At 40.3% G+C, this 27,463-nt stretch overlaps 1 protein-coding gene across 8 annotated transcripts in view; it reads right to left on the bottom strand.

The window, feature by feature from the left end:
• Nucleotides 1–619: 619 nt before the first annotated feature.
• Nucleotides 620–27,463, bottom strand: part of COL19A1 (collagen type XIX alpha 1 chain) — a 220,211-nt gene continuing 193,367 nt past the window's right edge. For 7 of the 8 annotated variants that reach the window (XM_030007470.2, XM_041127248.1, XM_030007468.2 and 4 more), the window contains 14 exons: nt 27,044–27,094; nt 26,917–26,961; nt 25,939–25,965; nt 24,692–24,745; nt 21,561–21,605; nt 18,323–18,367; nt 18,152–18,214; nt 16,529–16,564; nt 16,329–16,373; nt 10,710–10,880; nt 9,707–9,773; nt 7,727–7,882; nt 1,005–1,082; nt 620–771 (listed from right to left, as the gene is read on the bottom strand). In XM_030007470.2, the coding sequence (XP_029863330.1) occupies nt 635–771; nt 1,005–1,082; nt 7,727–7,882; nt 9,707–9,773; nt 10,710–10,880; nt 16,329–16,373; nt 16,529–16,564; nt 18,152–18,214; nt 18,323–18,367; nt 21,561–21,605; nt 24,692–24,745; nt 25,939–25,965; nt 26,917–26,961; nt 27,044–27,094 (1,020 nt within the window). In that variant the 3' untranslated portion in view covers nt 620–634. Of the gene's footprint in view, nt 772–1,004; nt 1,083–2,823; nt 6,886–7,726; nt 7,883–9,706; nt 9,774–10,709; nt 10,881–16,328; nt 16,374–16,528; nt 16,565–18,151; nt 18,215–18,322; nt 18,368–21,560; nt 21,606–24,691; nt 24,746–25,938; nt 25,966–26,916; nt 26,962–27,043; nt 27,095–27,463 lie in introns of those variants that run through there. The other variant, XM_041127261.1, reaches the window with a different exon arrangement.

Raw genomic sequence — 27,463 nt, forward strand, 5'->3', positions numbered from 1 at the left:
GTTGGATGGGATTAGAGAGATGCTAAACACGTCTTCGTTTCCGTCTTTGACATCTAGGAAGCGACCGAAACGGTGGGTAGCGTTCGTAGTGCACGGCGCAGACCTGGTTCAGAAGGTGTGCCGGAGCCTCCTCGAGGGACGCGAACGTTTAGGCTAAACTGAGTTCCCAGCGCTCCAGCTCAGGTCCTGCATTCGCCACGAACAGGTACACTTTAAAACTTCAGAAATGCGTTTTTCTCCTTTTCAACTTCACCACCAGCAAGAAAAATAAAGCCAGCTTACATACTGAGGCATACATACTGTCTTAAGTTATAATAAAATATTTTTTGTTTGAAGAAAGAAGCTTATGAAAATTATTTGGGCCTATTTTCTCCTCTAAGCAAAATAAATATGCGAAACGTAACACATGGAATGCACTCTGGAAAATATATGTCATCATTTCGTAATTATGACACTGCAAATAACATAGAAAAAGGCTCAATTCCGTGCCTTATAAATTATCTACATACCGTGCAGTGTTGAGGGGAAAAAAAAAAATAAAATAAAAAATGCACCAAATATTTCAAAGGTTAAATTAACTTATTGAGAGGAGTGAAAAGTGACGGTGAACCCAAGCGTCTAGGGGAGAGGGTTTTTATTTCCCGCTGCTGCGTGACCGAGTCTGTGATACGTGGTAATAGCAATCTGCCGGATTGCATCTCCCGTTGGGTCCGGGTGGCCCCTGCGGTCCGGGTGAGCCTGGCGTTCCCGGCGGGCCTGGCAGGCCGGTAGCTGGTAAAACAAAGTTAGAATTAGCAGAGTCCTCGCCAGAGCGTGCGCAGTGCCCCGCGCTTCATCACTGGCAGTCGGCCGCGCGCCAGCTCATCCGCGAGAAGGTGGGTCTGACCTCGCGCTACGACCGAGCTCGGGAGGAAAGGCACGGCTCTAAAACCGGCGTGAAAACCAGGAGAAAGGCCTGTTAGTTCATAATTAACAATAGCAGAAATAAATCTGGAGACTTGTACCTTCAGGGCCGGGTGGTCCAGGGTTACCAGGCAGTCCGATTCCAGGCTCGCCTCTTTCCCCTTTCTGTCCTCTATAACCTACACAGAATAAAGACAGGAAAATAAGAGCGTCCTCTTATTACGAACAGTGATCTTGCACATAACTTGTTGACAGGAAATTACCAAGAGAAATGTAACTGGGAAAACACATGCTCGCTTCTTTTTCTGAGACCGGTGGTTTTTTTCTGAGACAGCTCTTATGTTTGTAAGTTCCTTCGGGAAAATATGAGCACCTCTAGCAGGAACCGTTGCATCCTCTGCCAGAGGACTCTCGCTGTGTTCGCTAGCCGGACCTTCCCCCGAGATTTTAAGTTACATTCCTGGAGTTCCTCTAATAAAGAACCAAACGTGTATTCTGCTCCAGTGTTACCCGTTCGACGAAGTGACGGAAAGCACCGACCCAAAGGCCATCCGGGGTCTGAGCAGCCCTTCTCTGATAGCCCACAAACTGAGCGAGACTTCGCCCTCTCTGCTCTACATAAATCTTTATGTCTGCACTTTTTAGACTGTAAACTGGTAGTTCTATGCTTCGATATTCCCCTGTATGTGAGAGAAGACCCACTCCCACTCCAGCACTACACGTAGAATCAGGCATCTTTAGAGCTCGTGCAGATTTTGGGTTCTAGCATGCAAGACCTACTTTGACCCAAGTGGCTGTACGTTATTAACAAGGTGTAATTACTAATTATACTTGGAATATTTGGGTCCGTTTTCTTCACAGGCCATAGCTTTGTATTTCTCTACATAGCTTCCGTCTTCTCGGGTGCTGCAACCCTTGTTTCTTTTTCCTTAAACTGTTTGTAAAAAGTTTTATTAGTTGGAAAAGCTCTGGATGCTTTAGAGTAGAGAACTCATGGCTATCAGTATAACATTTTGCTTAATATTTCAAGTTAAGAATCCATCTACAAACGTACCTTTTCTGTTTAGACCATGTAATTTCTGTAGGACAGGGGATGAAGGCATTTTTAAAGGAACAAGTGTGACACCTGCCACAACCCCTTACTTTAAAAGGGATTATAAGGAAACCTCCCCAACTCCTCAGATGCTGGCATGTAAGGTGACGTACGCTGAAGATTAATTTGCCAACTTCTGGTCACATTTAGAATTAAATTTGTTCTGCTTCAGGGACCAGTATATTTCCAGTGTTGCGTATGCCATACAATAAACTTCCTCTTGTGAAGAGCTGTAACTTAGTTTGAATTAAAAGAGAAGAGTCACGGCTGACCAGTCTGCATAGCGGTACCAATCCACCTGATGTCTCATGAAGACTAATGGGCACTGGCAGATGGATGGCAAAAGTTGTCTTGTCAATGTGCTGCGGTCTATGACAACACTGGTACTTTACAATCCAGAAGGAAACTATTGTAAGTGCTGTGGGTACCAGTTCAGGGTTGTTACGACAGACACGACGCACTAGGAATGGTACACAGAGTATTCAAGCTTTCCGTTAAACACAGGCTCATTATACACTTCGGTAGAAAGTCTATTATCTGTTGCAATCATTCTAGGTTTCAAAACAGAGCACCGATTATCCTACTCTTCTCTCAGCACCCCAACAAGGAAATTACAGTGAGGTGGAAACATTAGAAAATGCATGCAGAGTGACATGCATAACGTAACAAAAGGAAATCAACTGTTTAAAAGCTCACAGAGAAGCAAACTTAGTATTAATCATGCATTCTGGTCACTGAGCTGCGTTAAGCAGAATTGTATAAGGCATATAGGCGCACAGGCTCTAAAGACTCAGAAAAGGGAACAGGCAGGTGTTTGTACTCAATCGTGAATCTTGATTTTGCTCTTTAATGACCATAGTAGTATTTACAGCTACATCAAGTTGGTTTGCTCTGAAAATCTTCTGTAACGCATAGTAGTTGCTACTGTTTCAGAAGCTCAATCATACAACCACAGGATCTAATACATTTCCTATTTATTATATATACCTCTATGTTCCTAATTTACAATAGATAGTTACAGTACATTTCTCACTACAAACCCAGTTAACTGTAATTTTACAAAGTAGTGCTGCCGCTAATCATTTGTTTTGCATTTCTTCATGTTATGGGGAAAAGCGAGAAATCACCTTTACGATATATCACATTTACAATCTCCATGATAACCATTACTGTAGGTATCTGAGACATTATAATTGAAAAGGGACTGAGATAGACTGAAAGATTCCAACTTTGCTGGAATTCAAGACAATAAGGACAAAAAAAATACCCCACAATAGGACAAAGAGCAGCCTGCCAATGCAAATATATGATCCAGGGTAGTGTAAACCATTACTGGCTGTATCTGAATACACATGCAAAGGTGTAGGTTGTACACAGTGGCAGGTAAGTTCTCTTGACACTGGAGTTTAATACAAAAATTCCCAGATACCTTTTCTAAAAATAAGGCTTTATTTAACAGGGTGTAAGCGTATTAGTAAACAGGCCTATATGTAAACAATCCGAACAATGTAATGTGTAATTCTGGCATGAAAAGAGTTGATTTTCAATGAGGTATACTTTGCTCAGAAGTAGGGCCATGATTACACTTCTAGAGGATAATATCACCTTCTCTCTGAGCTTAAAGTGACAAACTCATACACAGTCAAAGGAAAATACACATAAATTGGATTTTGATTTACTGTTTTTAACGTAAAGGCACATATAAGATACTGTCTATTTTTACTGGTAGAATTACAATTCCAGTAAGAGGTACCTGCTTAATTCAAAAGGCGACAGCTTTAGCAAAGCCTTTCAACCAGGTTCCAGAAGTTTTGTTGTGATTTCTGCAACCCAAAAATCGTGGTATGTAAACACATACCCAACGTGGGCAGTACGGCACACACTTGTATGTAGCAAGTACGTATTCAAACGGATAAGCTTTCTTCTGCACACAGATGAGTGACAATAGATAAAATACAGCTCTTGGTTTGGTTCTCCCCGCAAACATCATGGCCAGAAGCATCGCTATTGCAACACCCTCAACTCTACTTGGAAATGACACAAGTTCATGCCTATGAACTTGGAGGTAAAAAATTCTCTCATTTAAACAGCTCCAAAAGTTATTCCGCCTATATCACAGAGACCCTCTTCCATCCGCATGGATAATGCAGCACCTGAAACTAGCGCGTCAAGTATCTAGAGAAATCTAAGGTTCTTTAATACAAAATAAAAGGCAAACACATTACCACGACAGGGAGCAACGACACCGAAGTATCCACTGTGTTTTACTGTGCAAATACTCTGCGTTCTTAAAAGCAAACAACTGCAAAGCAACAGGAAGGGTGCTGAGGGCGAGCCCTCTCATCCAGCCTCCAGTGCATATTCTGAATTCCTTCTGTGTGTTACAGCCCTCTCAGCTGAGAGGTAGTAGCTGTGTTTGAAACCAAAGTAAAACAGGTTAACTTCACCCTCCACAGCAAAGAACATTTCACAGGACGTAACGCTTGAAACCAGTGCAGCTATTCAGAAGAGCGACTGTCTCTGGACAACATCCACTATAACGGGTTCCTGATGTCAGCCAAGGTTTCTACATGCTCCCATCACACAAATTAATAATTATAGTGAGAGACACAAATTTTACAACAGAGATTAGCAATAAAGATAAGGAACTTTCACTATTCATCACATGGTATTTGTCTTTCCTGAGCTGTGATGTTTGATTCCTTGAGGCTCCCGTGAGTTATGAGGACCTATAAAAAACCTGTTTCCTTAATTTGATAGAAACAGTGAAGTTTAACTAAGATGAAATCTATTTTTTCTCTATTGAGAAAAAAACCAATCATACTAACATAAAAGATCTCTGGATGGCAAAATTATCCCAAGGTGCATTTGGTCTAATGGACCAAAATTCACTTATTATTACAGTTTTAAAAATCCAATTAGGTCAGTGGAGTTAATTGATCTAGCTCCTCTAACACATGACAACAGACTGTTTGCAAAAGGATGACATTGCTATAGCCTGTCTATAAAGTCTTGAAATAAACTTCCTCTTTCTCTACGAGACATTAGCATCCTTTAAAACACACAGAGAGTAAACAGGTTCCTCTGCTCCCCCTTAAGCTGATGCTGTACATTTCATTGGTAACACTGCCTCACAGTATCAGCTTGCTGATGCATATGCCATAGGTTATTTTTTTTTTACATGAAGAAATGTATATATATTAAAAAAATCTTCCAATCGTTATTATATAAAGTCTGTTTAAAAACCAATTGCATGTTTCATAATTTAAGTTGCAATTCTTTGTTGTTTTTTGTTTGCATGCTATATTTTTATTGAGACCATCCTATAACATCAAAATTATTTGTACCCGAACCACTGGGAAGTACGTGAGGTACACTATGAACAACCTTGCTGAAGGCCAGCAGGTAGCAGTTGTGGACTTCATTAGAAATGAATGACTCTGCGCCCAAGAGTCTAGCAATTCCTTAAATACACTTTTTGAAGACCATGCCTACACTTCCAAAAGTTAGTATCTATGTTTTTGGCTTCTGGGACTAACCTCTACCTATCGGTTTGGCGCGCAGAAGGAGGCTCTGGTGGAATCCGGCCAGGTCGTACCGGAGCAGCTCCCAGGGGAACTGGCACCCCACTGAAGGCGCGCGGAGGGACCCCTGCGAAGCCGCGGGTGAGGTTAAGCACCTTCCCGGACCCCGAGCGACGCCTGCCTTTCCCGCTGGCCGGCTCCAGCAGGATCGCTGCTCAGTGTGCGGCATCACAAACGGGCTCTGGAGGCGTTCGTAGAGGTCCCGTTGATTGCCCTCCAAAAATATCTACTTCTTTTCGCTGGCTGTACGGGACAAGTGAATGTTTCACTCTGCCAGCCCAGATGTGTATTACCGCACACGGCAAAATCCCAGAGTTGGCAATTTGGGCTACACCCGAGTGAGAAATATAATAAGGGATATCTGTCAGTCCATACCGAACACGTATTATGACTTGGGCGTACGTGCACACAGCATGCTACCTTGATGGTCTCAGCCACAGGTGCACGTAACGTGCTTCTCCAAGAAGTCTTGTCTGCTATGTCTTTTATGGCTGAAAATAAGCTGGAATATGGAAGGATACTTTTCAATCCGCTCAGGGATTTGAATTTCTTTTTACTGTCGGCACGAAACAATAACATGCGCAGGCACAACTGGGAAAGGCGTGAAGGGTATTTGTAAGTGTGCGTCTCTCACGGGACTATCTCTTACTCAGAGTGTAAAAAGGAGGCAAGACAAATTTTTGGTTTTCTTTCCTTGGAAGTATGATTTCATACATCTTTTGATGTATCAGAAAAGTAAATGTTTCTCACTTAGCTTACCTTTTCCTAATCAAAAAGGAGTATTGAGCATATCAGTAAAATAAATGGAAATCCTGCATACATGGGGCACTACTTTTAGTTAAGCATAAGGCATGAAAAAGCAGCGGTTTTTTTTTTAGTTTTTTTTGTTTTTTTTTTTTTTTATTTTCAAGCATAGCTATCATCTTTACTCTTGATGCTCACTAGCTGGAAATGAAGCCTAGGACAATGTTCCACTTCCCAGAAGCGTCTGAGACTATCCACCACATACATCATCATTGAACAATCTGGCACTGACAGTGAAGTTGTTTACAGTGATCTGAATATTTAGGTAATGATGAAGTCAGTGTTGTAAGATTCTAAGCCTTTTATTGTTTTCCTTGATCCTTTTTTCTTGTTCTTCTCATTCTGAGCTCATCACATTTTTCAAGCTTCTGTCAGGGGTTTGCGCTTATCAATGTTAGTAAGTCTTTATTCTTCTGATAGCTTTAGGATCCACACATCTTCAGCTTTGCTCTCATGTTCTTCATTCCAGTCTGACTTGCTCTGACTCCAGAGCAGACCAAACTAACAAAAGATAATAGAGAACTACCTCCAGATAAACTGCAAATTACATATTACCCACCCACAAAATATTATTCATCGATAAATTCTTTTTTCCTTTTATTCTGTTTTCCTCTTCCTTTTAATCTCGGAGAGGCTGACTCTACAGTAGAGCGCAGCTACAATGAGCCTGGGTCCCTTGAAGCTAATTTTGCAGTGAAAGACAGTTCAGTGAACCGAGAGCCCTATACTGTCCAAATGCATTGCAATGTACAAATTACCGTTTGGGGTTTAGTGAAAAGCCGATTACTCTGAAACTGATTTGTGAAAATAGATTACTTCACTGTAAAAAGAATTCACGTGGTAATATTTCAGTTTTCACTGCTTCTTAAAGAATAATATTTGCCTTCAGTTTTTCCTCCCCTCTGTTGTCTCAGGATCAGAGCTGAAAGCACTCAGACTTGGAGATCTAATTTTGGTTCTGAAATAAGATGGTCTCTCAATATCGAACAGGATCGAACTAGTTACATTAGAGTGCTGGCATAGTTTTTCTTCCTTGTTAAAGTATTTTGGAGAAAAAAATAACTGCTACAATAGTCTAGATATCTGTCAGCTTTAGATATCTGTCAGTAATTAACTTTATCACTTATTAGAATAAAATGCACTGATTAGGAGTTTTTAATCAGTAAAATCCACACATTTACTATGGGTTAATACTTAGATCTAGTCTGGAAAAACATAAGTACAGTTTTAAAAGTTAATTATTAGGAAGCTAGATAGGTAATCCTGGCTTATTTAACAATCATTAGCAGGTGTATAAAGGTTTCAAGATACGATTCATGGGAACATTTTTTGGAATTCCTACCTTGAATTCCACGTTCTCCTGGTGGCCCTGGCAAACCATCCTTTCCTGGTGGCCCTGGTAACCCATCTTTTCCTGGGGGCCCTGGTTTTCCATGAGCTTGGGAGGCAAGCATTGCAGCAGGCAGCTTCAGCTGGGACACAAACTGAGCCATCCTTTCTTCATTAACAAAGGACACGAGAAAAAGTGGGTAAGAAATCTGCTAGCAGAGTATGGGAAAATAAATAAATTCCTAAGCCCCAGCTAAAGTAAGTTTCTGGAAGTAAGGTGTTTAATCCTTCTAGGTATTAAATGCTCCTAGAAGTACTGAGGCCTTCTTTGAAATAATCTGAACGAATTTGTACCAAAATTTCTATCACTACTCTCTTTTACTAATGTATTCCAGTATCTCAAATGACTTCTGACTCCTGTTCATGGAAGTACTTAAAATACATGAACACAGAATAATTAGTACTTAACACCCCTACGAAGGGCTACCTTACATGTTTGTAACTCATATTACGTTGCAAAGTAGAGCTTAACTACCACGAACAGTCCTTGGAATGTGCTGAAACCCTGAAAACAGTTATGAAAAAACCTGTAAGTGCTCAGCAAACATTATTAATTGCAGAGATTTCAGCATGAACTGGTGGAATAAAGTGCATTTGGTAACATTTCAGTGTTCCTCAGAGGTAGACAAACTAGGTACTAACCTTGAATCTGTCTCATTTATACTGGATTAAAAAACTTAACTAAGGATTCCACAATTTAGCAGGTATTTACTGTGGTGGAGTTTTCAGATTTAAGAGAAAGATTAAAGAGAAGAGTGGGCATCGAACAAAAAATAAGCAAGGTGATAGAAAATAGGCAAAGTGAAACAAGCCAAAAATAGAAGATCTGTGGGAACGCTAGTGAGGTGTAGAAAATTGAACAGCTGTAAAGACAAAAACCAATATTCACTGTAGGCAGGACACCTTTTAACATTCTTTTTATGAATAGACTAAATACTTTTCCCATTCAAATGGAATGGTAACAAGGAGATAACTTCAGCAAACAAACTGCTCTTGAAATACATAGGAGTAGCAGTCTGGGGAAGGGTGAAAATACACAAAATGATAGCCTTGTTATAAAGTGAAAAACTGCCTGAAGAGTTTAAAAAGTCTCAAGGTTTATACGACTTCTTTTATTCCTAAAAGAGAAAAGGGTTTGTATCCACAAATATTAATGACAAAGTAGCTAAGCACATTGCAGACATAAGAAATGCATTTTGCAATGGAAGAGAAGCTACTGTTAAGAGGTGTTCGAGCAGAAGCTTGTTTCAGACACCTACCTGAGTCACTGCTTTTCAACCCTGACTAAGAAAACGCTGGGGAAGAAAAATATTTCCTTTTCAGAGTGAGGACACACCTAAGAATGCTTACATAGTACAAAGGCTTTGGCTGAACCTGGTACTTGCCTAAAACTGTGCCAGAAGATGGTGGTCTGCAAGGGAGCTTTGGAGCTTAGTAGGGATGTCTGGTGCAAAGGCACAGCAGTTTAGACCTGTGTGGCTGAAAGCTGTCAAGCCTTTCTCTCATTTAGATAGTCATCCACTAAGTGGCCAAAATAATTAGGTATTTCTATTGTCTCCACTTTAATAAATCTTTAATGTCTTAATGATACGTTGTAGATACATATGTATCTGCAAAAATATATGACATATTTGTATCTACAGTGATAGATGCATATGTTTGCTATTACGATTTGGAACAAACTGCCTTTTAATGCTAGTCTTTTACATGAGGAAATGCTCTGGTTAACAGATACTATAATATAATTATGTTCAAACAATTATAAATGAAGTAGACTTAAACAGCAGTTAAGTACAGCTGCAGCAACAAGGCAGCTGCTAAGTCCAACATAAGATGACATGTAAAGAAATGTATATAAAGGCTGTAGGGATATAAAACATTTAGAACAGAATTTAAGATTCACGTTTAGTTGTATAATACTTCATTTTCTTACCTTCAAAAACCTTAAGAACCTCTTGTTTGATATAATTTTTTATTTCTTCAAGTGAAACTGTATCAGCCTGATGAGGAAAAAAAAAGGTGATATGTATCAGAAGAAATATACCGAGGGCACTTTGTGATGCTACAAAAATAAAAAAATGCTGAAATTAGCATTAAAAATGTACAGCTTTCACGAAAAATTAAATATTTTAATATATTTGTGTTATCTACTTAACTGCAAAGGCCATTTTATTGCAAACACGTTACAATATTATAAAGACCACTAATACCATGAAGTGGAAGAGGCCCTCCCGACTGTCAAGATGATCAGCACATTATGTGTATGGAAATTAATTTGTGTAAGACAGTTAAGGCTGTCCAGTGACACCGCTATGCTTTACTTGCCTTTTGCATAGCATTTCCCAACTTCTCACCCCCTCTAGGGACTAACTGCTTTGATGCAGAGCCGACTACCTAGAACTGCTCTGCAGGACCAATTACTTCACTGGAAAAGTTTTTTAGGGCTTTACTCTATCTGATTGAGGGTATAAAGACCCCGTAACATGGATGTGTGCCTGTGCGCACAGGGAGACAAACCAAGATAACTACAGCTGACGGGCAGCATTTCATTGTCTTTTGAAATGCTGATTTCCCTTTTATTGAGAATAATTTTGGCTGCCTCCTTTTCTTTCTCAGTTGCAAAGACTTATACCTTAGCCCTTAAGCTTACGAAAAATGAAAATGAACAGTACTGAATAGCCATACTGATTTGTCAGGAGCTAACGAAATAAATAAAGTTTATCCATAGCACATGTTTAAAAAAGAATTTAAAAATATCTGCTTGATCACCTGGATATATTTTTTCCACCTCTTAACTGAACACTGAAATTCTCCCAGAGCTATCTTAGTTTTTTTGCTACTGTGGCATTCCTCAGTTGAATTTCCACTGCTCAGCACATGCCACCTCCACGTCGTCTGAATTCACAAGCAACCAAGGAAAATGCGTATTTACTTACTGGAAACCCTGGGGGTCCTGGTGAACCCGGGGGACCTTGATGACCTGGTGATCCTGGATAGCCTCTGTCTCCTGGTGGCCCAACAGGACCCACATCCCCCTTTGCTCCTGACGGGCCAGGTTTCCCTCGTTCGCCTTGTGGACCTTTGTCCCCTGGAATACCCTGGTCTCCCTGTGTAAAATAAAAGCAGAAAGAAAACCATTGCATGCAGTGGAACAAACTAGGAAGAGTCACCCATGCACGCTAAAGAGAAAATTCTTCCCTGTTCAGAAATAGATGTTTATGAATCATGCAGGGAAGCTGATTTTACAAGCTAACCCTCGTCTCTGAAAACACAGTAAGTAACGCTTTGTTTTCTTACACATTTAATGTTGAAGTCAATGACAAAAAAATAATAGCTTGACTCTGTAACCCACTTTTCAAGGACAGAATCTGGGTGCAGAAAGTTTATAGCCCTTATCCAAGGATCTAGAAAAGTCAAATACGGCATAGGTAGAATTTAGGTGCTCAAATTCCCCCAGGCACAAGGCATCAGGCTTTTTTCTGTAACTTTCCCTAGAAGCCTAATATTTTATTTCTGTGTGTACACAAAATTTCAGTTAATCAAAGAAACAACAAACACACAAATCCACATATAATGAGTGAACTCCTTGCAAGAAAATAAATTGAAGGTCAATGTTCTAGCCAGCACAGCTTCCATCATGGCTGAAATGGCATTTAAATTTGTTTTATTTATAAGGAATTAAATCTTTTAGAGTGACTTAATGTATTAGCTATTAGTTCACTGAACTACAGCTGTGGAGCAGAGCGGCGCAAGTCACACGTTCAGATGGTAAATGAACAGCTGGCAGTTCTTAAGGGTCACTGACTGCCCTTGCTGCATCAGTTAAGCTAATTTTAGGCTCCACCATAAGCAGCAAACAGCACCAAGAACTGACTACATCTTTACCAGATAAATTCAGAATCTACATTTATGAAGGGTGAATGAATGGAATTAATTGCATCCTTAATCTACAGCAAGTGCTGCTAAATTGTATTCAGATCTGAAACATCAGTGACTGATAAACCAATAAAAGTGTAGTTACATTCTTAAGTCATATTTACATGACATGTAAAGATTGAAAAAGAAAGAAGGTAAGGTAAGGATGCAAGTAGGAGGTTGTATACCATTTTTATCACCTATCTGTCCTCCAATCTGTATGATTTCCAGTGAGTTAGAGCTTATTACTGACTATAACTAAGCTTCATTACAAAGACCACTGTAACCTGTAATGTTTTATTACATTAACTGAAACCATAATGCATTCCCAACTGGAGTTTAAATTGCCCTCAGTAAGAGCACAGAAGCTCTGAACTCTGAAAGTCTACCACAAGAAAAAGACCCCAAGTATCAAAATCTGAGACCTCATCATCTCACACCAGTAATTTTAACCTCTGTGGTGGGTTGACCTTGGCTGCCTGTCAGGTACCCACCCAGCCGCTCCCTCACTCCTCAGCAAGACAGGGGAAAAAATGAGATGAAAAGCTTGTGAGTCAAGATAAGGACAGGGAGGATCACTCACCAATTACTGTTAGGGGAAAACAGACTGAGCTCTGGGAAAATTAATTTCATTTATTGCGAATTAATAACAGAGTAGGATAGTGAGACCTTCTGCTCGACCCACCCCCTTTCTTCCCAGGCTCAACTTCACTCCTCACTCTTCTACCTCCTCCCCCTGAGCGGTGCAGAAGGACGGGGAATCGGGGTTGCAGTCAGTCCTTGATGCTTCATCTCTGCTGCTCCTTCCTTCTCACATTCTTCTCCTGCTCCAGCACGGAGTCCTTCCCACGAGCTGCAGTTCTTCGCAAACTGCTCCAGCGTGGGTCCCTTCCCCGGGCTGCAGTCCTTCAGGCACAGACTGCTCCAGCGTGGGTCCCCCGCGGGGTCACAAGTCCTGCCAGCAAACCTGCTCCAGCGTGGGCTCCTCTCTCCACGGGGCCGCGGGTCCTGCCAGGAGCCTGCTCCAGCGCGGGCTTCCCACGGGGTCACAGCCTCCTTCGGGCATCCCCCTGCTCCACCGTGGACCTCCCTGGGCTGCAGGGGGACAGCCTGCCTCACCATGGTCTTCATCACCACGGGCTGCAGCGGAATCTCTGCTCTGGTGCCTGGAGCATGTCCTCCTCCTCCTTCTGCACTGACCTGGGGGTCTGCAGGGCTGGTGCTCTCATGTTTTCTCACTCGTCTCCCAGCTGTTGCACAGCATTTTTTATCCTTTCTATCACACAGGCAGTACCACCATCACTGATGGGCTCAGCCTTGGCCAGCAGCAGGTTCGTCCTGGAGCCGGCTGGAATTGGCTCTGTCCGACATGGGGGCAGCTCCTGGTGTCTTCTCACAGAAGCCACCCCTGCAGCCCCCACTACCAGAACCTTGCCACGTAAACCTGATACAACCTGTCAAACTGCTAACACGATCACATAGTCAGGGAAGCCAACGTGACATGGAAACAATCCCAGCGTGGTTATGATTATTGTGTTTAAAAAGACCTAAGGTCTTGTGTATTAAAAGACCTAACCTGCCAATATTGCAGACGCCTGATTTCCAGTTTTAGTTTCTGGGCATTAATACTTTGGGCAAAACTCTAAATATGCAGCATAGGAACGATTTCCAACAAACAGAGCTAATTTAGTTAATCAGTAGAAAAAAGACAAGATATGATGTGATACCCAAAAGACACCTGTAACCCTTGTCAAAGACTCAGATTTTCAACAGTCGATGGGAGGCAGGAGAGGGAGCATACGTGCATTGGGGGAACTGGAAGTGTACTGTTCTGACAGAAGAGGCGTACTTTTTCACGTTTCTATAAATTTTAAGCTTTATAGGAAAAAGCGTTCTGTCCTGCATACAGCTATTGTATCAGGACGTGTATTGCAACACCTTGAGAAATTCAGGGCAGAGAAAGGATTCTGACTGAGAAGCGGAACTTTTGTAGTCTGCAGGGAAGAGACTCTTTCCTGGCCTTAACAAAGTTTTTGCTTCCATCCTCCATCTCCCACTTCACTCATAGCAACCTGAAACATTATAAAATTGAAGAACAACTCCTGTTCTACCATATGTTATTGCAAAACTTGAAAGAGGTATAGCCTTTAATGTAATTTTTAGTTTAATCACTTTTTTGGAGACTGAAGTCCAAGTATAGGGAGCCCCTGAACACACCATTTTTTCTGATAGTGCTTTCAAATGAGAGCATACACACATGCATGCACCTGCATATATAAAAAAAGCTGTCTGAAGATTTACTATACTTACAAGAAGCCTTCATTAAAAACCTACTTAAGGCATACATATACACATAAAATTTCTCAGGTTTATAACCCTGCAGAGTAGGTAGAGATAGCTATTCTACTAGAAATAAGAAAAATGCAGGTTTCTCTAAGACCATGGTGCTATGGCAGTGTGAAGCTGATCCTGGAATTGCTTTTATTCTAAACCATTCCCATTTTACAGGCTGCCAATGTGTAGGAGGCAGATCAAATACTACAGCCACTTTTCAAACAAGCATTTTTTTAACTGCCTCCAGTGTTTTCTTTGTGTTTGGAAGAAGCTCCTTGCAAAAATTCATAAAACTAGCTCATATCTCCCTCCAGATTCCTCTTTAAACTCTCCTTCGCTATGAATTCTACAAAAAACAGGGTAGGACATTTGCATTTTGCTGTCTCTGCCTACGGTGCTGATTTATTCAGTCCTCCTCCTTTGTAGCATTCTCCCATCTCTCGCATTTAATCTTGTACTAAATTCTGTGCAGAAAGAACTATTGTTTTGCCTGGGTTTCTACATGCTCTAGTCCAGCAGGCTCTCGGTCTGTGATTAAGGTATGCAGATAATAGCAATAAATGAGCCAGCCACCAGGACTTTAATCTGTTGTTGAAATGACTTGAAAGGCGTATTTCTGATTGTTATAAAACACATGTTTTCAACTGATTTGTCACTCAGATTTATGAAATAGTAATAACAGCAGCGTTTAGTCACTGAAAGGATGTGTAAAATTATTCCAGCCCAGGTGACTTCTTCCTTCCTAAATTGGATTCTACAAAGATATATTTATATTAGACATGAAAACCTCAAGAGTTTTATTCTGTCCTTCCAATTTTGATGCTTCTCTTTTCTGTAATTGCAACAGCTGGTCTCAAACTGAAGGACTACATTGTACAGCAGTAATAATAATGGCTGCAAGAAAACCTTGACTTTGTGTTATTTTCTGTAATCATTGCAATCTCTCTCACAGATGCAGGTCTGTAATACCTGATCCAGAGGGGGGGCAAAAAAAAAAAAAAAATCAACTCCAACTCCCCCACTGATCTATTCTCGGAATTGCAGACTTCTGCTGTGTACTTCGCTGTTATTTCTTAGGCAGATCTCTCCTTGTTTTCAACAAACTTTTTCTGTTCCTGCAAAACTGTAAGGAACAACTGACAGCTTTCTGAAAACTGCATTCAGATACTGCATTGGGAATATTTGTAACTTTCCTGTTATAAAAGGCTGCGAGAGATTTTGATTATCACTTGAGACAAAAATACTTCTGGAAATAGATTTATTTTTAAACATGTATCTCTATATTTCTTTTACTTACACTATATATGTGTACACATATATTTATACACATACACACTATATATCTGCTTGTTTATTTTACTCTGTACAGAGGGAGCTAGATCGTGACATGTTTGCCAGTGATCCCAGAAGTGAGAGCAGATTCAGGCATCTGTGACGTCTCCGAGAGCAAGTGTATGTCCCTATTTACATCTACAGCTGCATGTCAAGGCTGAGTGCGTAATGCAGTACCCAGGAGGTGGGACAATAAGAAGGTTCTTACATTTTATTTGGGTCCTTAAAGGCCGAAACAGAACATTGCAAACTGTTAATTTTTGTAAGGGACAATTATTGTAATAGCGGTTAAAACCTCATGTTTCCTCAGTGTCATAAAGCAGGATTTCCTTTTCCAGATTACACAGGGAGGTGTTCTTCTGATTCATCAGATAAATATGGTATCAATTGGATTAGGACATCAGGGCTTTAGCAATGTTATAACAGGAGAAGAGTGTGCGCTAGGATTTTCTTTGCTCTAGCAAAATAAAGATCATCTCTCACCTCCCGTAATGATTCCTGTGCACCGTGATCTTGTTACCATGAACAGAACTGTCTAAATATTTTGGGAAGCAGTAAGGTATTGCATTGGCATTCCTGCTGCCGAAGTGTAACAAGCTTGTTTTATATAAAACATGATTTGTGTTTGTGAGATACAAGGATCCCAGGGGTGACGATGGGGCAAGCTTTATAGCTCTTGCAAAGTCTGACAGCTTCACAACAGGATTAGCTACTTTCCAATTTTCAACCTATTGATCAATTTACACTGTCCAGGCCAACTCTGTTAGAAAGTCTATAAAATGTGTTTGTCCTCTAACTGCAGAAGCCAATTCAATTCTAATTCCTTAAAGTGGCGTCTAAGACTAAACCTCTTAGCTGTCTAAGACTGCTAGAAGTTCACAGAGAATTAATTTCTTACTTTTGCCTGTAAATTATGCGCTGATGAGGTTCTTACATGCTCAGTAAAAAGAAAGTTATTAAAACAAGGGACTTACACGTTCTCCTTTGGGTCCTCTGTCTCCTGGTCTCCCCACAGCACCCTGAAAAATTGTTGATGAAAATAGATAAACATGTCACTTAAAGGCTTTTTTGTATATTCATCTGTTAGCAGAACTGAAAGCAACTACCTAGGATAAACAGATATGGTATCTGTGAAGAATAAAATACACTAGTATGCAAAAGCATGTTTTCCTACCGGAGGACCTGGCAATCCATCTTTTCCATTGATTCCCTATAAAAAAAAAACCCAAACAATGTTTTAATAAATATGCTCATGTATATGCATTTTAAAAATATAAAGTGTAAAGCTCCATGTTTAGTGCTGGTACCAGTACATATTCTGCAGCTGCAGAGGCAGCAGTTTATGTGGTTACAATATGGAAATACTCACAAATAGTCTTGAGACATGTGAAATAACAGAGCTCAGAACGATACTGAACTGCAAGCACATTAAATCTGAGCTGAGAGCAGAGCAAAAAAAATAATCTTTGGCGTCAAGATGTGCATCAACTTTAATGAGCACACAACTTTAAATGACAAGTTATACAGAAATTCTGCAAATGTGGACCTGTACATGCACTTTTCCAGTCCCAGCTAGTCACTATACAACCATAGAAGAGACTTCTCTTATTCTAGATATTAGCCCTGATGCCCTATTACCCTTCTGCTGTTACAGAGATTATGCCTTAATAGTAAGGGGCCAGATCCATTCTTTGGTCCTTAGGACTTGTGGCACGGCACAGCTTCAGCCTCCTGGGCTAAACATATTTCCTTCCCAAAAGAGGGTGGCCTCATTCATACCACCTGCTGGAGCAGTCCCAGGCCCACGTTTTCCCCCAGACTGGAATGTAGCATTATCTGAGAGTCCTAGTTGGCATGGGCCAAAATAACGTCAGAGAATATGTTAACAATTGCACAAGGCCAGATAATTGCAAGATAAATGCTCTGGCACTGTTTAATCTACTAGGATATACATGGATCTGCATATGCAGCAAACTCACTGCTATTTCACTGAGTGAGAAAGAAGGACTTGCATGAGCAAAGACATCAGGAATATTTCCTTCCCTCTCATACTGCAACGTGGAGTTTTGCACAGATTAGGCACCTTGGGCCAACTTGCTGCTGAAGTTACAAAAATTGCCTCTTCTTTCAAGACAGAAGCGTAATATGGAGATGTGCTAACAAACTGAAACGGTCTGCTTCTCATGTTTGTCCCCAAAACACCAAGCTTCGGGGGAGATAATGAGTTCTGCACTATCCGAGCTGAACCACTTCTAGAATATAAACTAGGTTGTTTTAAACCAGCTCAGACAGTGCTGACTACACTGCTGTCACACTTTTATTAAATAGAGAGGTCAGATTAGACATATTCTAAGTGAACAGTAAATGCTTCAGCTGCAGTGTTGCATCACGTGTATACAGAAGAGTTACGAAGTTTATTCAGAGTCATGAAGCACACGCTTCTCTATCTAAACTGAAATAGAGAACGTATTTTCTCACCCCATCCTTTATAGACTGTGTTGAGTGTCTGGGTTAATATTCTCCTTCTGAAAAAATACGAGAGGATCCTTTATGTCAACAGGATCCAAAGGACCCTCATAAGACCTTTAAAGGCAACATCTCAGTAACATTAACTATTAAAACGTCACAATACCAGGAATTCTTGACTGGTTAATATTGAGCACTGTAGCTCCAAGTATTCTTCAGATGTTACCTAGCCTAACACGAAGCAGGATGTAATCTCATTTCTTTTGTAACTTTTGATAAACTAAGACACATCCTTTTGTAATGAACATATATTCAGTATAAAATTGCTTACTGGTTTTCCTTGTGGCCCTTCTGGCCCCGGGAAGCCTATATCTCCTATAGGTCCTCTTTCACCCTAAGAAAGAAGACGACACATGTATAAATCTGCATGTAAAATCTTGCATTCGGTGTTTGAAATATTTGTGTATTATCATAAGAATCCAGAACTCAAATCTGTACTTACAGGTTCCCCTGGCATCCCTGGGGACCCTGGAGATCCTGGCTTTCCCTGCAAAAAGAGAAAATTACAAATTCAAAGAACTAGGAAGCAAAACATAATTTCTCTTCGGTTAAAAAAAAAAAGAAAGGATATATATTTGAGTGAAATATTCATGTTACTGTTCATTAAATGCTTTAAGTGAGGAAAAAGAAATATTTTACCAGATTTCTTTAGTATTTGTGCCATGTTAATCTGGCTTTTGTGTACAACATAACTCAATCACTTGGTGGTCTTTACTCTTTCTAAATACCCATAAAATGTTTTAATGAAATTTTCTTTTACAACACCATGATTTCCTTCTTGAGAAGTCATAGTCAGATCAAAGTTTATCACTGTGTATGTGAAATCAAGGTTTTTTTTTCCTTCAGGTACTTCCTAGTCCTGATTTTTTTAAAGTGAGTTTATTACTGACTTAACAACTTTTGCAAATTTTGTTCATGCTCTTTTTCGGTCACTTTTATTGTTGTTTCATGTTCAGCTTTCCAGAATTCATAATCCTTTCTCATCTTATCATTTATTTGGTGATTTTAAATGTCTTTATTTTTTTAAATGATGCCTTGCTTTTAACAGCCTAACTGGTTCAGCCCCAGACAAGAATCTATTACCCTGAATCTACATTTCCCAGAAATATCCTTAGACCAGATCCTCAGCTGACTTGTACCAGTGAGGGATCTAACACATCAACACCAGTGACAACCTCAGAACAACAGGACTGAGGATTCGTGCTGAGGAAATAGGCATTGGTGGCAATTCTTGCAGAATCTCAGTCCAAGCTTCCCTGAAAATCCTGCTCAGCAAAAAGCCAAAGCTAAAATGAGAAGTTTATATTCTCAAATGGGAAAAAGGGTTCACTATTCAATCTAGGGAATAATGCCAGGCAAGGAGGACAAATTCTCTTCTTGTAAGATATGTGGATATATTTCAAAAACTCATCCTAGACTACTAAAAAATACTGTCTCTCATACGTCTCTTAATTTGTTAATTAAAACTGCTTAGCATAAAATGTTAATACAAATAATTTATTTCAGTGGATTTTATTAGAATTAAATGTATTCAACAGAATGCAACTCCATCAGTGATGAAGGGAACTCCTTAAGTATTTCATACCAAGCTAGAACAGAGAGCAACAAGAATAAGACTTGGAACGGCTTGATGTCCAAGTGGAGAGCAGTGACGAGTGGCGTTCCTCAGGGATCGGTATTGGGACCAGCGCTGTTTAACATCTTTGTCGGCAACATGGACAGTGGGATTGAGTGCACCCTCAGCGAGTTTACCGACAACACCAAGCTGTGTGGTGCGGTCAACACGCTGGAGGGAAGGGATGCCATCCAGAGGGACCTTGACAGGGTTGAGAGGTGGGCCCGTGCGAACCTCATGAAGGTCAACAAGGCCAAGTGCGAGGTCCTGCACATGGGTCAGGGCAATCCCAAGCACAAATACAGGCTGGGCAGAGAATGGATTGAGAGCAGCTCTGAGGAGAAGAACTTGGGCATGTTGGTTGACGAGAAGCTCAACATGACCTGACAATGTGCACTCACAGCCGAGAAGGCCAACCGTATGCTGGGCTGCATCAGAAGCAGCGTGGCCAGCAGGTCGAGGGAGGGGATTCTGCCCCTCTGCTCCGCTCGGGTGAGACCCCACCTGCAGTACTGCGTCCAGATCTGGGGCCCCCAACATGGACCTGTTGGAGCGAGTCCAGAGGAGGGACACGAAGATGATCAGAGGGCTGGAGCACCTCTCCTGTGAAGACAGGCTAAGAGAGTTGGGGTTGTTCAACCTGGAGAAGAGAAGGCTCCGGGAAGACCTTACTGCAGCCTTCTAGTACCTAAAGGGGCCTACAAGAAAGCTGGAGAGGGACTTTTTACAAGGGCAGGTAGTGAGAAGACAAAGGGTAATGGCTTTAAACTGAAAGAGGGTAGATTTAGATGAGATGTAAGGAAGGAGTTCTTCACTGTGGGGGTGGTGAGGCACTGAGGGAGCAGGTTGCCCAGAGAGGCTGTGGCTGCCCCATCCCTGGCAGTGCTCAAGGCCAGGTTGGATGGGGCTTTGAGCAACCTGGTCTGGTGGAAGGTGTCCCTGCCCATGGCAGGGGGGTTGGAACGAGATGATCTTTAAGGTCCCTGCCAACCCAAACCATTCTATGATTCTATGAACATGTCCAGTGGGAAATACACAGGGAATGAACAACTGTGATCATCCTAATCAGCTACTGCATTATTGATTCACAGCATGAAATATATTTCAGAGCAACAAACTTTGAAACTCTTACATGGGCTATAAAACTCAGAGAAATACTTCTCTTTTACCCTTAAATGTGCAATTTTACCTTGTTTTAGGAGAACTTAACTAAATTAAGCTATTTAAGCTGATGTACTCTCTTGGAACTCACAGTAAATTGGCGAAATCAGTGGCTAATGGAAATGGGAGTGCATAGACACAAACTTCTCTTTATTTCATGAAACACATATTTATAATTTAAAACCAGTTCCTGAATGGATTGGTAGCTGCCCAAATTTAATAATAAATGTATTTGCATATAAATAACTCCATATTGCCTCCTGAAATATGGATAACCTTTTTTATTAAACTGTGAATGCAATCTAAAGAAAAGTTGTCTTCATTTCCTTTAGGAACACAAATGAATAATTGTAATTTCAATTTATCATTAGTTACATTTACTTTCACCTACAACAGTTTCTGGATGACTTTCAGAAACTTCTCTGAATACCACATATAAATAGCTGACAAAGCATTCCCCTAAAGCAAATGTTTGATTGACTTGATATGCAGATCTTCGTGGATTGCCATAACTAACGTTCATAATTTTTCTTTGTGGTAGAAAGAAGCTCAGAAATTTGTGCATGCCCAGGAACACAGAGAATGTCTTCATCTATATTAAACTGAGGCAATGAGATAAATCTCATATACTTTCTTAACTAAGCATATGTAGCTTTAAATTCCAGCTTTATCATGTATTCACACCATTACCTCCTGTCATTTTAATAATAATAATAATAAGAACACTTGGTGGTATTAAAATTCTAATCTCTTCAGGAAAAACACATCATTGTCATACCTGCCTATAAAGCATTAGCCAAGTGCTGGCATTCCACAAACAGTGATCGAGGTTACAGGTCAGCACCTTGTTTGACCTGTTTTTTCAGCTTCCAACAAACTGAGTTTTTTTAATGAATATACATACCGGTGTCCCTGCTACTCCTGGCGTGCCAGCTGGTCCACGGTCACCCTGAAGAAAAGATAAATCTATACTTAAATGGTAACACTCAAACCAGAAATTTGTTTATGGATTCCCATTAAAACCCGAGGAAGGATTATTCAGTGAACTGAAAATGAGGACAGGAGCCAGGCTCTGCTAAATCCTAATATTTAGCTCTGCCACTGCCTCATTTTACAGACTTGAGCAAGTAACTTAAATCCTTTGTTTAGGTTCTCTTGTATAACGTCATAACTTCCATGCTACCCCTTATATTCTGCTTGAGGTCTTCCTTGAAAAGGGATGGAAAGTCCCTGACTTACCTGCAGTTTTCCAAATAATTATCATTTGTGGTCACGACAATGACCAAAATTCACATAGGGTAATTCACTATCATATCAACATCTCCATATTTAAGATGTATCTTTCAAAGAAGTTTTTGCCTTCCTGGTACCCAGTCATTCGTTTGCTGCAAGTCAGCATCCTCGATTTGCTTGTGCCATGGTCCTTTCAGGGCAAAGTTTCTCCTTGTAGCATACAGCCACCTTCATCTATGCTTTAAGCTAAGACAATGGCTTTTTTGCTGGAGCTGATGAGTTATGGGCACAAATTCATCCTTCTCTCTTGAGAGGACTAAAACTCAAAGCAGACAGTTGGAGCTCACCAGTGGTAGAGCTCTACACAGCGGGATTTGCCCTAACCCACTGCTGGCGCGTATCGGTCCGTAACGGTACGCTCTGCTAGTGTAACGTTGGTTAAAAATGTAAGAAAAAAAATCAGGCTCCTAGTTTCTATAATCATGTCAGAAAAGCCCTGGCACACTTAAAACCATACTAACAGGAGAATATTTTTGTAAGCTGAGTTTATGTTACCTGGAGCTGTTCTGCAAAAACTCCGCCAACGCAGCTACAGCCACGTTCTGTTGTGCAGAAGAGCCCCAGGAGATGTTGGGATTTCTGGTTTCTGTTCTTACACCTAATGCTGATTTGTCTCATTCTCATGATTTTGTTCAGGTAGCACAATGATAATGCTGGTAATCAGAACCACTTAACTCCATTACACTAAATGTAGACAGACGACAAGTTAAAAGTCTGACCTTGAGTCCGGAGGGAGAAGCTTGCCTACAGGCTGCAGTTCAACCCCTCTTGCTCTGGAGGCTAAGAGAAGTCCCTTAACGCACGTTCACCCCTCAGCGAGGAACACAACACGCACCGCGGGAACAGCTCAGCACGGGCTATCTGTAGCAGGGCATATTGCCTGGAGCACTGCACTCTGTCCCTGGGCTTATTCCGGACCCAGAACTTGTATTTTCCCTCTACGCTGGCTGTGACAGCGAAGCTAGAAATTCCTAACGCTTCCCTTGCAACTCCTTTTCTTTGAAGGGTCCTTTCAGCAATGCGATTCGCAGCACGGCTGCGCAAACCACTGGGTCAGCACAGCGGAGGGAAGGGACATTTCACCCCGAGGACACAAAGTTCTTAAGCCGGTTCATGAAATCACCACGAAATTACAGCCACCATTGTCTGTGGAAGATGGCATTCTGCTACACAGATGTACCTAATCGCTCTAAATTAAAAACCAGCTTGCATTATACTGTTGGGACTGGCAGGCAGACTCTGGGATTCTGTTCATTTATTTGCACCAGAAATGTGAATTTTGACCAAATTTAGTTAAGGAATGGATATTTCTACTTTGGAAAAGGGCCAAACACTCACTTAGCTTGTTTATACAATCTGCTCCATCGCTTATTCCCTTTATTTAATTCTTATCCCCACTTTGTCTCAGTTAGACCTGTAATATCTCCCTGTGTTTGTTCATTTTGAAATCAGACTAGTCTTTAATTGCTTGTAAATTGCAGTCTTCCAGAGCAAGAATCATCTCATGTAATTTAAACATCTAGAATAGACACCTACCTTAGATCTTGTCACTCCCGACTCTCTGCACAAGCAGGAGTAATGCACAGTGATATTGAGAGAAACCTTTCATCTACATTGCTTTTTGATGAAAACTAAGTTTCAGTAAACTATTTTTGTATGAAGCCATTGAATAACATGTAATTCAAAAAGCTGAATAAATATTCCATTTTCCAAAAAAAAAATTACTCTTTTTTCTTCTTAAATTTAGAAGTTATGGGCAAAATCAAAATGTTTTCCCTGACAGAAAACAAATTTACAGATTTTTTCATTTCTCCGCTGAATTTTTTGTACTTTGACGTATTTAGAAATGAATACCAAAATCTTAAAAAATTTAGGATTTCACGACAAGCTTTTCTCTACATTCATATCAGCCTCCACAGCTAGTAAGTGAAAGGCTGAAACATGCCACCAGCTGAAGGAAAGGATCATTTCCTAGCACTGGAATCCAGACGTGAACTACAGGAAGGGGCTGGAGAATATGATACGGTTTGGGATGTGCGATAGTGGCATCATACAGGCAGTATGGAGTACAAGAAAAGCAAAACAGAAACAAGGGGCCTTTTTTAGAATAATGAGCAACAGTCTGAGAAAAGAGATTTTGGCTCCTTTTGGAGCAGGATGCAATACAACAGGAACTGTAAGGAATCAGTCTCTCCCTCTAGTTCTACCCTTTTCTATATTTTTACACTCATCTGAAATAGTCTTTTTTTTTTTTGCACGGGAGTCTTGCATGCACTAGGTCTAGACTGATTCAGGTACAAACTCCTCTTAAGATCTATAGCTATGCCATAAGTCTTAGAACAAGAGAGACTGTAAGCATAAGACGATGTTCAATAGAGAACAAGAACTAGTGACTGTACTTAGGAACATGTTAACTACATTACTATCAAGTAATATATATATGTATATAGTATATACTATATATAATAGAGTATATAGTAGTATTCTACCAAGTTAAGAAAACAAAATATTACAAGACCTCCTACACACAATTTTCCATCTGCGGAAAATGAAATTTTATGTTGGGTGACTATATGATTTAGATCCACAGTGAAAAAAAACCCCAAAATACAGATAAATATGCAAATATTTTTCACACAGGAACATTAACTTACACAAAAAAAATTCAAACAAGGTTTCAGGAAACATTTAGCTGCAGATAGTTGCCACTAAGAAGCCATAACTTCTTTTTAAGAGTCCTACCTTTTCCCCTGGGAGTCCTTCCAGTCCTGGTAATCCCATCGGTCCTGGGTCTCCCTGATTTATTTTTTTTAAAATTCAAAAGGATTGCGTACATTAGCATTTCTGTACTCTACATAAGAAATGTTGGACAGCAAGCAACAGCAGTTTCTTTAATTAGTAAACCAGCTAACCAGTTGTTAGGTGAACAGATTTTGTTATGCCCTGTTAAGCGAATTAAGCTTTTCCCAGAGATGCTGTGTGAATATTTGGATCAACGGTTTTAATTTTGATGAAGAAAGTAATCCAGAAGACTCCCCTCCAGTGTTCTTGCAAGCCAAGGCCAGCTGTAAAGCCCCTGCAGGTGGGAGAGCCCCGGGGTATAAGCATGTGCTGTCAACCAGAGAACCAACCTCCAAGCAGTGCTGTGCTCTGTTCCCTAAACGAAGCTTACTCTGCAGGAAGGGACACACAGACTAGGTCCCTGGGTAGTTCTTCAAGTTTTGAAAGAAAACCAGAAACATGCTCCACTGGAGAAATCAGTTTAACATGTAGAGTGGGGAGGCTCTTTTAGTTCTTTTTTTTTTTTTTTTTTTTTTTTTAAGAAAATCAATAATTTACCACAGAGATTTAAACTACAGCCAACAATCCCAGTATTTCAGCAATTCTCAGTTAAATCAAAAGCCACAGCAAATTCCCATCTGGATTTCATGAAGTCCCTGGCAGACCTCACTTTCCACACCTAAACTCTGTTTGGGAGATGGTGCTTCCTGAGTAGGCAGTGGTTGCTGATACAGAAAGAGGTATTCAGCTTCTGCGCATTATGGTGAAACAAAAAAAGAGGCTTTGTGACTTTTTTTGAAAATAGATTAATCAACTGTTTTAGGAAACTATCTCACAACTCCATGTCTTGCTTGAGTGCTGAGGGGTTCTGTTTTGGGTTTTTACTGTCCTTGAGGAGCACAGTTATTACATTGGTTTGTTCATAGATCAAAGTTTAGTTTTTCTTGTAGCTGGCTCTCCATTATCACTCAGCGGAGAGCTGTCAATATTATGTTCAGTCATTCATTATATTATCACTTAGAACTATTTACCAGAAATTGCAGAATTTGCAAGCCTGGCAATTAAAAAGGCTTTTTCAGATGTACTGATTCTGCAGGAGGTAAGCTACCTGCTACACAGCGTTAATAGACTCTTCCACCCTTGTGACTAGGATCATGTGTTGAACTACCTGGGGAATTCTCTATCATGACCAAAAAATACATACATACCACTGTGCCAGGATCTCCTTTTGGACCCTGCAAAGAAATGAAGAAGTGGAAACACATTTAAAAAGGAACAGCTACGCAATAAGACAATATTTTTTTGTATTACAGCATTATGAGTACACTTTGCTAATGCAGTGTACTTAAGAATCAGTATTAAGTTCAGCCCTCTCAGCTGATTAATTTAGTGTAAAATCTTAGTAATATTTGGGTTTTGTTTTGCTGTTCCAGAATACAGAGAAAGACAGCTCTGCGGTCCAGCGGAAGCCCATGACGACAAATGGCACATAACGCAAGGACAAAGTCCTCACTGATGGCTACAACATTTTTACATGGTTACCAAAATGACAATCATCTTAAAACAGTAGAACTTGCCTATGACGCTAACAAGAAGGAGGACCTAAATAAGTGCACAGCATCTTTGGCTCCACAGAACCAAAGCAACATTGTCCAGCTGCAAGGTGGTGCATCTGCACTCTGCAGCGTTGGAGACACCAGCCCTGTATTATTGCCACAATATAATTCTCGTTTTTACACATTTTTCTGCACTGTAGTGACACGTAGTGAATCAGTGACAGAACTGAGATCAGAATTCACGAGCTTGTCATTTCTAGCACTAAATTTAATCCATTATAAAACTATGCCATCGCTAACTATAAATACTATATTACACATTTTAAGATATTAGGATAGTTTCAATAAAGAGTCCAATATAAAATTATGTACCATTTTCACAGCCTTTACTTGCTAGGGTGAAATACTTAAATCAGAATAAACTACTTTCCAAAATGGGCTAAAATGCCTGATAAACACATAAAAGCATGTACTTTTATCATTTACTACATACCAATCAGACCCTTATTTTTTCTGTCTTTTACATATAAAATCAAATTCCATGCCACTTACCAAACTGCATGCAACTAACCAACCCCTTTGCTACTATGTTAATTAACTATTAGAAATTATGTTTCTGTTTATACTTACTGGAGGTCCTGGTGGACCTGGATAACTAGCGACACTCACACCTCCCTGCAACAGCAAGTTTAAAAGTTTAGTTGGGCCAAAATCAGGTGTTGATTGAAAAAAAAAAATTAACATTCAAGAGAAATACCTGGAGTTTATATAAGCTGCTCATTCCATTTCTTTCATTGTAAGGCATACCCTTTAAAACATAAAAGCCAAGTAAGTGTCACAACGATGAATTATAAAGGCAGAACCCTTGCCCTGTTCAAGCCCCGTAGCTCAGCAAAGCTGTGGTATCATTTTTGTTCTCGATCAATTTTTCAAAGACTCCAGACATTTCAGTAAGAACATAAGATACATACCAATGTGGCTTGGGACTTTTTTTGAATTATGAAACCAGAAACCTGTAACTCTCAGTGTATGTTACATTTTGATATTTATTATTAGAATTCTCCAGAATTAATTTTGTGTTAGGTACTATTCTAGTTAATTTGGAGTCCAGTGAGCTCCACGGACTTTCCCTAGGTACCTTGAGTTCCCTGACCTCAGGTACCCAAGCTGTCTAAAT

This window comes from Aquila chrysaetos, chromosome 2 (genome assembly GCF_900496995.4).
Source record: "Aquila chrysaetos chrysaetos chromosome 2, bAquChr1.4, whole genome shotgun sequence".
NCBI classification, from domain to species: domain Eukaryota; kingdom Metazoa; phylum Chordata; class Aves; order Accipitriformes; family Accipitridae; genus Aquila; species Aquila chrysaetos.